This window comes from Danio rerio, chromosome 3, assembly GCF_049306965.1.
Source record: "Danio rerio strain Tuebingen ecotype United States chromosome 3, GRCz12tu, whole genome shotgun sequence".
Taxonomy (NCBI): Eukaryota; Metazoa; Chordata; class Actinopteri; order Cypriniformes; family Danionidae; genus Danio; species Danio rerio.
In genome coordinates, this window is record NC_133178.1 from 60028156 (window position 1) to 60042789 (window position 14634).

General features: G+C 37.1%; 1 protein-coding gene across 7 annotated transcripts in view; it reads left to right on the plus strand.

Annotated features, from left to right (window-relative positions):
* prkcab (protein kinase C, alpha, b) overlaps window positions 1-14634 on the plus strand; it is a 317535-nt gene that overhangs the window by 256038 nt on the left and 46863 nt on the right. For all 7 annotated transcript variants that reach the window (XR_012401256.1, XR_012401258.1, XR_012401257.1 and 4 more), the window contains 3 exons: window positions 3549-3689; window positions 9757-9930; window positions 12528-12619. Coding sequence is in view for 4 of the 7 variants with exons in the window: in XM_009299810.4 (XP_009298085.1) it covers window positions 3549-3689; window positions 9757-9930; window positions 12528-12619 (407 nt within the window). In the remaining 3 variants the exon portion in view is untranslated. The remainder of the gene's footprint in view (window positions 1-3548; window positions 3690-9756; window positions 9931-12527; window positions 12620-14634) is intronic.

Below are 14634 nucleotides of genomic sequence, written 5' to 3' on the forward strand. Positions count from 1 at the left end.
AGAAGTATTTAAAATCCAAATTGACCAAAAGGAAATCAAGGAAGTAAGTGAATTTTAATATCTAGGTGTCATCATAAACTCAAAGCTTAAGTTTGATATTAAGAAAATGTCTAAGACTATACAGACAAGTTTAAAGTATTTTTGTGTGATAAGACCATATACAGATGAAGTCAGAATTATTAGCCCCCCCCCTTGATTTATTTTTTTGTTTTCTTTTTAAAATATTTCCTAAATGATGTTTAACAGGGCAAGGAAATTTTCACAGTATATCTGATAATATTTTTTTCTTCTGGAGAAATTATTATTTGTTTTATTTTGGCTAGTATAAAAGCAGATTTACATTTTTTAAACACCATTTTAAGGACAAAATTAATAGCCCCTTAAAGCTATTTTTTTTTCCGATAGTCTACAGAACAAACCACTGTTATACAATGACTTGCCTAATTACTCTAACCTGCCTAGTTAGAGACCCCAGCTGCCAGCAATAAACCGTATTTTTACAGCCTATTTAAGCCTTTAAATGCCACCTTCAGCTGAAAAATATTATTTACTGTCATGGCATCCGTTATTCTTATTAGTATTAAATCCGTTATTAGAAATGGGTTATTAAAACTATTATGTTTTATGTTATGTAATAGATCTGACTTTAACTGTATGTATATATATATATATTTTTTATAGTATACTGTTTAGTATACTATAATAATACGTATAAGACAAATATATACTGTTTTTTATAGTAAACACTATTTTTACTTTGTGTGAATGTACACTCTCAGAAATCAGAAATAAAGGTACGGGAGCTGTCACTGGGGCAGTACCTGTTTAAAGGATACATATTTGTACCCAAATAGTCCACAGGGGTACCTAAAAGGTGCATAATAGTACCCAAATGTACCTAAAAAGTACCTTTTAGGTACCATTATGGACCCTTCAGGTACAAATATGTTCCTTTTGAAAAGGTACTGCCCCAGTGACAGCTCCCGTACCTTTATTTCTGAGAGTGTAATTTATTCTCTTGACCATAATAAATATTGTTGATTTAGACTAAAATGATTGTTTGAACCCCAAGCTAAATTATATTTGGAGGAAACACTATTTCTAACTAATTACAGTAATTTTACCTACCGTTATTTGAAAGTATCTTTTTTTTCAGTGTAGCATGTGAATTAAGCAGATTCATCTATTAGTGATCTCCACATCAGCACAGTGAACTTTCCCTAAGACGCAGACCTAGACCAAAAACAACTATAGTAAATCACAGCACTGGTTACTACTAATACCTATTGCATCATTATTGTGAAGGACCAGCACTGCATCTGTTTGCACACCTGTTATTTCGGCAGGACGATATTAAGAGAGCAGCACTCCAATACTTTCATTAGCAGCGTGAGAGGATTTACAACAGCTGCCTCAAATTAAATTAGCATGTGAAACCCCTGATAATTGTGTGTCATTTCCTCATCACTGACTGAATGAGGGTTATCTGTCTTCCTCTGACCTCAGAAACTTAAGCGGCTCTTCTGTTAAATAGCTGTCTTTTCTATTATTAAAGCTGATGATTCATTGGGATTTTCATGCGACGTGAAGGCGTGTTATATTATTCATGTCTTTAAATAATACATTTCATTAATTCTGATAAAGATAATCTGAATTATATTTTTGAGCTATATTTATCTCTGTTGGGGCACTAAGGCTAACCCACGCCTCCCACCAGTGCCGATATACAGCCATATCGCACTGCTACTCATGTGATATTGCTCATATATATATATATATATATATATATATATATATATATATATATATATATATATATATATATATATATATATATATATATATATATATATATATATATATATATATGTATACAGTGACCAAATGACATTTATATATATATATATATATATATATATATATATATATATATATATATATATATATATATATATATAAACGTCATTTGGTGTTACATTTAACGATTTTGGTCACGTGACTTATATTTTCTAGTTTCCAAACTTCCACACACTTTTAAAAAATTCAACTATTATAAATGTTTACTAGTTTTTTTTTTTTGTTTTTTTTTCTAATCTATCTAGCTGTTCGTTCATGCTAAAAATAAATAAATAGCTGATTAGTTTAAAAAAAAGTTTCTGGTTTTTTATTATGTTTGACTATTTGGGTCTTGTGAATCATATTTCGTACTTCCGAACTTTCGTTAAGGGCGCATACACTGTAAAAAAAAAAAAAAACTATTATAAATGTATGCTGTATTTTTCTAAAGCTATCTAGTTATGTTCGTTCATGCTAAAAATCTATAAATAACGGATTACTTTTTAGAAAAAACATCTATGATTTGTTGTTACAGTTGACAATTTGGGTCACGTGACTCATATTTTGTGCTTTCGAACTTTCGTACACTGTAACACAAAATTAACTATTATGAAAGTTTGCTACATATTTCCTATAGCTATGTTCGTTTATGTTAAAAATAAATACAGATTTTTTTAAAAAATTTGTCATTTGTCATTACTTTTAACGATTTGGGTCATGGGATTCTTATTTCACATTTCCGAATTTCCACTAAGGGCGCATACGCTGTTATTTTAACTATTATAAATATATTAACTATTATAAATGTGCTATTTTTTTCTAATCTATCTAGCTATGTTTGCTAATGTAAAAAAATAATAATAAATGAATAACCAACTATTTTAAAACGTCTCTCACTTGTTACGTTTATCGTGATTTATTTATGTGCTTCTGAACTTCTGCTAAGGGCACATAAAAATTGCTGGGTTTCAATTGGTACTAGGTACAATTGATTTGTGTTAGGACAGCATGAAACAATTTATTAATTTGTACAAATGTAAGTGGATTGAACATAAAACAATTAAGTTGACCCCAAAAAAAACTCAAGAGTTGTGTTGTTTCAGCTCTAAGTAGTTTGAACAAACAGAGTCAAAACTGTCATTTTTTAAGTGTTGCGCGTATCAATGCAAATGTTTCAATGCAATGGAAAAATTTTGCGATTGTGACAGCACTTAAAATGGCTGACGACCTGATGAGTGCACTGACTACTGAACAAAAGAGCTGATTGAGATGCACCCCAATGCAATCAAATTGAAAGATTATAAACCTCAGTGTGTTGCGATGCGCCTGATGGAGGAGAAGCTAACAGCGACTGTGTGACCTTCAGCCACTGAATCAATGTCATATAAATGGCCTTTAACTCAATCAAGACTTTAGAGTTCTGTACATTCGAGTTCACTCGAGTTTTTTTGGTGTACTAACATGTTTTGAAAAAGGTACCAATCACAGCTAATTGGGAGCCTGTATGTTTCCAGATCTCCACTTCCAGCAGCTGTGGACGTTTTTTTTTTTTTTCAGCCTTTGTTCTGCATGTTCTGTCATTTCCGCACAGTAACAGCACGTTTATACCGAATGCCACACTGAGCACGTCACAGAGTTTCATTTGCAGATTGTTGTAGAAACTCTTGTGTGAATATGTGTCTGTTATTGACCACTCTCCATTACTCTTGTAGAAAGCCAAGCTCGGTCCTGGAAAGAAAGTCATCACCCCCACTGATCACCGACGCTTCAGTTTACCGTCCGGAAACATGGACAAAGTTCGACTCAATGACTTCCATTTCCTGGCTCTTCTTGGCAAAGGGAGTTTTGGGAAGGTCAGTCACTTTCTGAAAGATCATCTGTAATATCCTTCTGTTAGAAAATTTCGCATAACTCTATACTCTACAGTAGGGATGTAACGGTATCAGAATTTCACGGTACGGTAATACCTCGGTATGAATGTCACGGTACGGTATTTATTGAATCATTTACAGGAAAAAACAAAACTTATGAAAATACTCCAAAAAAGTGCCAAAAGTGTCAATGACATACAAATTAGCCATCTATCTGTAAGCTTTGAAACAGGAACTTCAATTTTAATAACAAAAAATCATTAAACCATGTAAAAAAATAAAGTTTCAATTTAGTATTGTTGAAAACTCATCACATTCAACATTTAATCACTCACTCACTCACTTAGATAGAGATGGGTTTATAGGAAAATTATCATATAACTATAATCTGGTAAAAGCTGGTATCTCTGGGCATTTACAATGTCCCCTGCAACAGAAAAAAACCCTCTCATTTGGGACTGAGGATTCTGGGACAAGAGAGATATGACTTGGCCCCGGTTGACAGCAGTGGGTAACGTTGTGCATTGTCTTTCCCCGACTTGAGAGGACAAGCCATGAGTGAGATAGAGGTCTCATGTCTGCATCAATCTGAACAGTGTGCTGTGTTTCTGCAGTCCCCATGACTGTTATTAGTCGTATTCCCCAACTTGCAGGCACATGCACACATAGGGCTCAACCTGTGCAGTGCACATGCCCTTTTTAGTCTTGGATAGAAAGTGCCCTTCCAAAATGATCAAAAGTGCCCCCGCGACGCGACAGACCCTCCGTCCCGGCCTTCAGTAGGCGCGCGACAACACCGCTCTTGAGTATGCGCGCTCAACCCCCCTTCCCCGCTTTACAGTACGTGCGCGACAACACAGCTGATCAGAACGCGCGCAACAACACCGCTATTCAGTACGCGCGCGACAACACAGCTGATCAGAACGCGCGCAACAACACAGCTGATCAGAACGCGCGCGTGACAACACAGCTGATCAGAACGCACGCGACAACACAGCTGATCAGAACGCACGCGACAACACAGCTGATCAGAACGCACGCGACAACACAGCTGATCAGAACGCGCGCGACAACACAGCTGATCAGAACGCGCGCGACAACACAGCTGATCAAAACGCGCGCGACAACATCGCTATTCAGTACGTGCGCGACAACACAGCTGATCAGAACGCGCGCGACAACACAGCTGATAAGAACTCGCGTGACAACACCGCTATTCAGTACGCGCGCGACAACACAGCTGATAAGAAATCGCGCGACAACACCGCTATTCAGTACGCGCGCGGCGACAACACCCGCTTAAGCGTTTTCCAGCTCTTTTTCATCCCCGCTTCTAGCAGCACACTCCATTTCCGCATTACTGGATCTGTAGCGACAACAGACCGCAAGGGATTATGGCCAAGCCTGGGCTGATGGGAATTGTAATTTCCGCTACCTCCCGTTCGCTTCATTCGCCTGAGCAAATTTTCTCAGAAGACCTATAGTTTTACAGAGTCATGCGACTACGGTAATATCGAAAAAAAATAATATTGCGGTATTACAGTATTTACAATACCGTTACATCCCTAATATATAGTGATATATATGTATGTATGTATATATATATATATATATATATATATATATATATATATATATATATATATATACACACACACACACACACACACACACACACACACACACACACACACACCCCATTTTGAATATACAGAATGAGTACACCCTATTTTAAAAATTAATATTGTTATTCAGTTTTCAGTGAATATAGATCATATATTTTGGTGCATTTGAACAAAACTTATTTATTAAACAAATATTATAAATAAATAAAAAATATTTATTCACTAAACATCTTTAGATATAAAAAGATAATACATTTAAATTCATATGAAATATTGGGGGAAAATTACAAATGACAAAAATTTCAACAAGATTTTATGCATTTTTTTTATTTTGCTTTTTTAAAATAACTTTATTTAATATTTGTCCCTGACATATAAATTTACATAAATACCATCATCATGAGTTATTTTGTTAGATTAACTCCAGATTTGGCTTCAGTGCTGACTAAACTAATGCATATGCACACATATAATATTGTATAGCTTCCTATTAAAATTATTTATTTAAATGAGAGATTTGTGAGGGGTGTACTCATATACATTGAGCATTATATATGTGAGCAATATCACAGGAGTAGCAGTGCGATATGGCTGTATATCGGCACTGGTGGGAGGCGTGCGTTGCCTTAGTGCTCCTAACAGTACCGATATACAGCCATATTACACTGCTACGAGTGTGATATTGCGTTTATATAACAGTTTGACGGCATAATTGTGTATATAAAAACAAAATCAAACACGTAAAGTCTCAAAAACCCTTTTGTATTAGGAACTACTTTTTTCCACGTTGGATTCATATCATAAGCTGACAGTTAAACAGTTGAGCAAGCATCTTTTAAACTTTAGATCTGTAGTGTCTGCTTTTTGCTGGCTGTATGTGGGCATACAATAGTAATACACAAAGTGTAAAGAGGCTGTACGGGTGCTGACATTACTTAAATATATCACGGCTATTAGCCAATCAGATTCGAGAACCAGACAGAACTGTTGTATAAATATATATATATATATATATATATATATATATATATATATATATATATATATATATATATATATATATGTGTGTCTGTGTGTGTGTGTGTGTGTATATATATATATATATGTATGTATGTATGTATGTATATATATATATATATATATATATATATATATATATATATATATATATATATATATATATATATATATATATATGTAGATTTCCAACATTACTAGTTACTCGCCATTTTCACTAGCCTCACTTTTTTTGTTGGGAAATATATTTTATATGCACAAACTTGACTTTGACATGCTAAGATGACTTGATTTAGATGTTGTGTTATGTCCACAACACGCCTCCTCATTCATTTAGTTTCTTGTGTGTGTGTTGTGTATTAGCTTGCTCAGTGTGCATGAGCAAATGGGTTGTGTCGCAACGCAATTAGTTTTTATTTCACATGACTTTTTACGGCTCAAAATTAAGGATTTACCAAACTGATCTCTGACCACACCAAATAAGTATTTCTTAGCCACAATGTTTTAATGTGTCAAAACGAGGAAAATATATGTATAGGTGCACTTTTTAATTCAACAAAACTTTTCTTTAAAAAAAACATTACATTTGAAAAAAGAAGTATTGTCATGTATCTAAAATATGCACAGTAATCAGTCCTGGCTAAAAGTTATGGTTAAATGTAACAGGGGATGTTTGATTCTATCACTAATCGATGTTTGTTAATCGTTTTAAACCCCTAACAGAGTTGATGATAACAGAGTTGACATTTTCCACCATTTTAGCTTTAGCTCATGATGCTAACCTCAAACCATATATCACATGTCTAAAACTTAATTTCATGTGTTTGCATTGTATTATTGCTTGTAAGAAGTGAATAAGAAATTTGTTAAAATATTAAAGTAACAGAATTGACACATAATTAATCTATTATTAGTGTATTCCAAACATTGTAAACAAATTAATGAGACAAGAATAATGAGAAGCCTCAGTTTCTTCTAGAGTTTCCCACCAGAGGAAGTGACATCTTTTGGAGCAAGTCACATGCCTTTTTTTATCAGTGTTTTTCAGATTATTATGCCTTTACAGAGTTGACCAGAACGTAAGGACATACAAAAGTCAACACAGGCTCATTGTGAATATGTACCCCATCTACATTTCTGGAGAGCACAAATGATGTTGCCAGATGTACGTCTGGCTGCATTTCGTCTTTAAAACGATAGCTACGAGGCATTATGACACCACCGCTGGCTTGTTTTTTTTTTGGGAGCTACCAGCTGACCACCTACCTCCTTGTGGATGGCTTTTCCGCTGTTACCAGTTTGAACAGTAGCTCGCCAATTATGTCAACGGACTTGGAAAGCGGAGTTGAGTTGATCGTGACAACGGTGATTCAGTCCAATGAAGAACAGTACCAGAAAGCAGGTCAAACAAAAACAAAAGGCAAAAGGTAAAATAAACAAGTAAATTACAGGGTGAGAATGTGGTGAGATCTGAAAACCTTCTACAAATCAGGTGGCTGCAATGGCTTTTCTTTTTCTGCATTGCTTTTCAAAACACTATTGGTTGGCTCATGCCGAGTTCATGAATTTAGCCCCGATTTTGACTCGTCGACAGGTTTTGGGAAATAGCCAACAAATGCCTAAAATGACAGGCAAATCGGTGCTCATGCACGTGAGTGACAATCACACAGTATGAACTAACCAAGACACAATCTGAGAGAATTTAAATCATGCCGTGTTAAATGAGTTTTGACTAAAAATAACATCGGTGATCGCTTACAGCCAATGAGAGAGCAGCATTCAGTTGTGTGTGTGTTTGTGTGTACCTGCTGGCCAGCGGGAGGTTGAGTGAGAAGTTAAAAGTGCTCATTTTCAATTTATTTGGATCCAAGAAATGGAGGAACAACTAGTGAAGGATTGACAGGAGCACCCGTGTCTGTTTCATGTTTCATACAGAAAGTTAAAAAAGAAAGTTGAAGAGAAATTGCTAATTCCCTTCAAACCCAGGTGAGAAAATATGTAAATTTTTACCCCATTAAGGGCTTCTTTCTCGTTATGTAGTTAATAACAAAAGATATACTGTGTTTTTGGCTGTAAGACTTAGTTTGGATGAAGTTTTTGAAGATTCTTCCTATTGTAAAGTCATCCAATATGAAAGTCCCTGTCGCCGATCCATCTTACAGTGTAAACAAAGCAGCGACGAAACGCTAGCCCAGATAGTCATGCAGTGTGAAAACATCTGTGACACGGCTACTTTGAAAATCATGCAGTCTGAACTCTGCATAAGGGAAGGGGGTGGGTGTGGTTATCGGTCGGTCAGACTTCTGGTAGGCACGAATGTCATTCGCTAGAGGAGTTTGAGATCTGAAAAAGTGTACACAGCGGCCTCTGGTAGATTTGCGAAAACAAAAACTGCAAAACAACATAGCTCCTAGGAAGTATTTTGCGCTCTCCAGATGTATTTACAGGGGAACATATCCACAATGTGACTAGGTTGCAAAAAAGTTAATATTTTTAAGACAAATGTCCCTAAGGCTGTCAGGGTTGTGGATGGGAAATGGGGAAAAAGGAGCGAGGACTTAAGTGCAGGAAAATGGGGAATTTATTAAATTATAAATATAAAATAAAATGCAAAATAAACTACGCCGAGGGGGAAAACATTAACAAAACAAATACATACACAAACAAACAGGACTGGGCAGGCTGACAAGGATGACGACTGGAAACACAACAGGACAAGACTTCATACAACGACATGTGATGACGAACTGGCCCAGGACAGCAAATGTGAGGGGTTTATAACTGTAGAAAATTAACACACAAACAGGTGAACACAATTAACTAATAATGAGTTAACAAGGAGGGTGGGATAAGACAATAGACGGGAGAGCGCATGACACAGAGAGACAACACAAGCCATGCGCTCACATAACAGGACAAGAACATGCAGCCAATGAGAGAACTCATTTACCGCATGTTCATGACAACAAAAACAAAACACTGAAGCACACGACCAAAGCACGTGACCACAATGTAAACACCGAGCCACGTGCTTTGACAAGAGACACAAGACACGAGGACACGATAGATAAACATCTTACTGTGCGCTCACGCATAAGCAACGCGCATGCTTCATCTCAGCACCAAACAACTGAAACCAACTAGACGGAGGCGCCGAGAATAAAGCAGCGCGATGCTGACAGAACAAACACAAACACTTGCACACAGAGACAGAAACAGGACCAGACATGGGTAGTGTCAGAGCTCTGCCACCAAAACAAGAATTTACAAGACCAGAGTGGCAGAACCCTGACAAAGGCTTGATTTAATTTGGGTTCTTATTCAAAACTTGGAGATACAAAATGCTCCTCTAAAATTCCCCATAGGTGTTTTTAACTCTTCTCCAAAAATGTGTGTGTCACACACAGGTGATGTTGGCAGAGATGAAGTCCACAGAGGAGTTATACGCTATTAAAATCCTGAAAAAGGATGTGGTGATCCAGGATGATGACGTGGAGTGCACAATGGTGGAGAAGAGAGTTCTGGCCCAAAGAGAAAAGCCACCTTTCCTCACACAACTACACTCTTGCTTCCAGACAGTGGTGAGAAATGCATCTCTGTGTTCGCTGTGTGTGTTTGTCATTTGGAGCATTTACTGTTACAATACCATTAACCATTAGACATAAAAAAAAAAAAAAACGTCTTCTTTTTTTCACCATGTCCACTGCAATGGATGCGATGCTCTGAGAAAAATCTCTGACAGTAAAATGATGCTGCTTTTTCTGTTTCTGACATACATTACTGTGCAAACGTTTTAGGCCAACAATAAATCTGTTGTTTTACTAATGGTATAACTGGGCTCCAAATTGCGACCATTTTAATCGCATATGCGCCCAAAATTTTATCTATCCGACCTCAAAATGTACACATTTTTTTTCTCCACCATCAAATCCCTTCCGGGTCCCCGTGAAGTCCGGAGCTCATTCTGACTGAAATGCTGTTGAAAGGATTGTGCAGAAAACTGCAGAAAAGTTGATTCACAGTTATCTGAATCATAAGCTGTCTTTCGATTGTCAGCCATGGCTATATTTTTTGTTAAATAAATAATGACGCTTTGTGAGTTTTTTTTTAACTGATATGTCCTGATATGGAAACTCGTCAAATCCAACAAGGTGTTGTAACTTGTTCACATGATTGTATATTAGGATCCTCCATAAAGAAGATATTAAAATATCACATTACACTAGTAGTGTAACTACTTACTAGTAGTGTAGGTAAACAATAAGAGCATTTTTCCAAACTAGCACTGCACCCTAATGCAAAGTGCCTGATCAGCTACAGCTTCTACTAAGAAAACATAACTTTTTAAATATTTATTTTGGGGCATTTCGCCTTTTATTGACAGAACTATAGGTAGATATGTGAAGTTGGATAGAGAAGAGAGACTGGATCGTAAAGGTCCATGATCCAGGATTCAATCTCGGGGCCCCCGAAGTCAATTTGCGCTACATAGTATGTCTGCATACTAACCACTAAGCTATCACCGCCAACTGAAAGCCTAATTTTTGATCAGTAATGTGCATTGCTGAGCAGTTCATTTAGACAACTTTAGAGAGGGGATTTTTCTTTTTGAACCCTCAGATATTCAAATAGCGGTATCTCTGACAAATATTGTTCTATCCTAGCAAACCATACATACAAATGGAAAGCCTATTTATTCAGGGTTTCTCTCAGAATTAGGGTCTCTGGGTCAGCAAATATTGTAAGTATTATACATTTTTCTTCCAAAATCTTCAAAATCTTTTCATTGTGTTAGATAAATTCATTAAACTCTCCGTTTAATGTTTGACATAGAAAACAGCACAAATAAGCAGTGTTTGTATTGGGGGTTTTGTATGTGCCGGACAGGAGAATCTCCTCCAGGAACCCCAGCAGCTGCTCTCAGTGAGGGCATCCTGCTCATGAATAATCCAACAGATCCCAGCATGCCCTCGCTAAATATTCATGAGCTGCATGCAGACAGCAAATCAGCCATCATGTCCACTCGCATTTCACTCCAAACAGCATAACTCCCTGCGGGTTTATCAGTTCTTAAACACAACTGGTGTCAGAGGAAGGTGACACGGAGGAATAATTCACAGCGCATCGGTCTACGGCAGCTGAATTAGTCCAAAACACACAGTACTTTTTGCGGTTGGACCTGTTTTAGTACGAATCATATTCTCACCACAAACGAACCGCTCCAGGGTTCGTTTGAAAGCGTACCAAGACCACCTCTTCAAGCAGGTCTCGGTACGGTTTTTTGGTCCACTTTTGGTGCGCACTCGAGTACGATTGCTGCATTCTCACCTGCCCAAACGAACCGCACCAAAAGGGCAAACGAACTCTAGTGCGATTCAATCGAACTAAATAAGGCAGGTGTGAAAGCACCCTTAGTTTGTTTACAAATGTGCAGTGTTTTGTTTTTAGGAAAGTAGGTTATACATAAATCCTATGAGTGATTTGTAGAACAAAAACACTATTGATTGGATTTAGTGAAGGGTTTGGTCAGTGGTTTGCTAGCTGCTCTGTACGACAAGTGCTGTCTTTTGCTGGATGTGTACAAAAAGGATGTGTATCTGAAACGTACAACAAATGTACCCAAAGTAATGTATTTCAAGTTCACAAAAAATAGACAGCGCCCTCTAGTGGATTTGTCTTCCGAAACCTAGAGCAACATATGTTATGTTTCACAAAAAAAAAGTAAGCTGATGCACATATTTCCAATGATCCTGAGCTGAATACATGCTAGTGACAAGAGCACATTACGGTCAAGGGAATCAATTTGCGGACCATAAAGTGGATGTAAAAGCTTAAACAGATATATGAATTTCTGTCCCAATGTTTCACTGGCCCAAAACTTTCTGACACTGCCTCTGAATTAGCAGGAAGTCCTTACTGATGAACCCCATTACAGAAATGCTGTCATTTTTAGGTAATGTATTAGTCAATGTGCATGTTTGGGATGTGAATGTAATCGACTTTCTAATTTTGAAGGAAATAAAGGCGCCAAAAGCTGGTCACTAAAGTGTCTGTTACAGAGTGTCTTGACATATCAATGGCATTTAAGGACAGTAGATGGATTGATTCAGTGCTAAAAACAGGGATGTGCTTGATATTTTCTGCACCTGCACTATTTGTCTCATTTGTCTTTTGTCAGGATCGTCTGTACTTTGTAATGGAGTACATTAACGGCGGAGACCTGATGTATCACATCCAGCAAGTGGGCAAGTTTAAGGAGCCACAAGCTGTGTAAGAAAATGACCCACTTCTTACTAGCAGTCAAAACACACAATGAGTACAGACTGATCTCATTAGTCACGCTGTTCGTCCACATGTCGGTTTATACAAACAGTCTTGGTGTGACTATTTTTTGGAGTAGAATACTAATGTAAAGCACACTAAAGTAAAGTACTACTGATAGTAAACTGTAAAGGATCTGTAAATAAGCAGTTTTCCATATTTTGTGATTCATTTTTTACTTATGCTTTTGAATTGCATTATGGGACCTTGATTTATCTTCCAACAACGTTTAGGACCAATCCCAATTCTTTCCCTTAGCACAGGGGTGTCCAAACTCGGTCCTGGAGGGCCAGTGTCCTGGAGAGTTTAGCTCCCACTTGCTTCAACACACCTGCCTGGAAGTTTCTAGTATATCTAGTAAGATCTTGATTAGTTAGTTCAGGTGTGTTTAATAAGGGTTGGAACTAAACTCTCCAGGACACTGGAGAGCTTGTTGCGACATATGATGACGTGTGCGGGTGTTGTAGTGTTCTCCTTTTCCTTAGGGGTCCATATAAAGCCCTTCCCCTTCACACTCTGTTTCAAGGACCAAGGGGAAGGGGTAGGGGTGTAAAAATTGACTTGAGATTGGTCCTTAATCTTGAATGATTAAGTTTAAGATTTTAAAGTAGTATATTTTCTGGGTTGACATTGTATATTACGGCAGGGGTTCTCAACCTTCTTCACTTCGGAGCCCACTTCTTTCTCTGATCAATTTTTGAAGGCCCACCTATGAAATGCTCATATATATCTCCCCAAATTGATTGTGTGTGCCTGTAAGTCTACGAGCTGAGATTTAGGGCCCTGTCATACACCCGGCGCAGTGTGGCGCAAGGCGTGGCGCTGTAGTCTTTTGGTAGTTTCAGCTTGGCGCAAGAGTCGTTTTGAGGCGTTTCGCTACGCTGTTTAATTAGCAAATGCATTAGCGCTCATTTGTGTGCCCATAGGCGTTCTGGTCTAAAAAGGAAGGCGTTCTGAGGCGGACCGCTGGCGCGTCGCTATTTTGAGCAACTATTATAGATTTTTCATTAGACCAAAACTAACCCGGTCTAAACTCCGGCGCAGAGTTGCGCCTCGCTTACGCACTGCTTAATACGCACAAGAGAGCAATAGGCAAATATCTTTACATATGAAAAAAATTAAATATTTAGGATATATATAGGATATAATAAGAATAGATATAGGATATAAATATAAATGATTAAAATATTACAAAACATTATTTTCTAGCCTACATAAATATGAAAAATCTCTGCTTTTATGTCTTCTTCATCTCGGGAGGCTTTTTCAGTTCATTCATAACAATTTGCTTTTGTATAATGTTATTATTATTAGCAGTATTATTTAATATATCCATATTTATATTTGTTTTATTAAAAACAAGCTTAGATTTGCCCACCTGTCAGGTTTTAGACCATATGGGGCACAGCATGTGTTTTAGGATATAACTCAGGTTTTTGAGCACATTTTGTTATTATTGTTCATTTATTCGTTTGCTGGAAATTAGAACTGAATTTAGAAATAGTTTTGAAACTAATATTTGCGCTTAACAAACAAAATTATTTATTTATAGACTAATTGATGTCTGTGCGTAAAGGTTTCCCTATCCAAGAGCGAATGTGAAAGTAGATCAATTATCTCTCATTCTCACGCAGTAGATGCTCTGTTTAACAGTTTTCTGTTAAAAAACCTGTTATCTGTTAACTGTTTGCTTGTGAAATGCTCATTTTTTCCACTTAGACTTACTTTGCGTCCTGTAAATAGCGAATGCGCTCTTGGCGTGACATAGCTGACTCTTAAAGGGAATGGGAGATGAGACTCTAATTGGTTTATTCTCAGATTTCCTGTCCTTAAATTAGCAAAAACGTGTCCTGACACGCCCTGAAAGCCTTTGCGCCCTGCGTTTTGCGCTCTGCGCATGGAACCGTCAAAATAGAGCCCAAAGAAACTCCTGCCCGCAAATAAATATTCAATCACTATGCTCT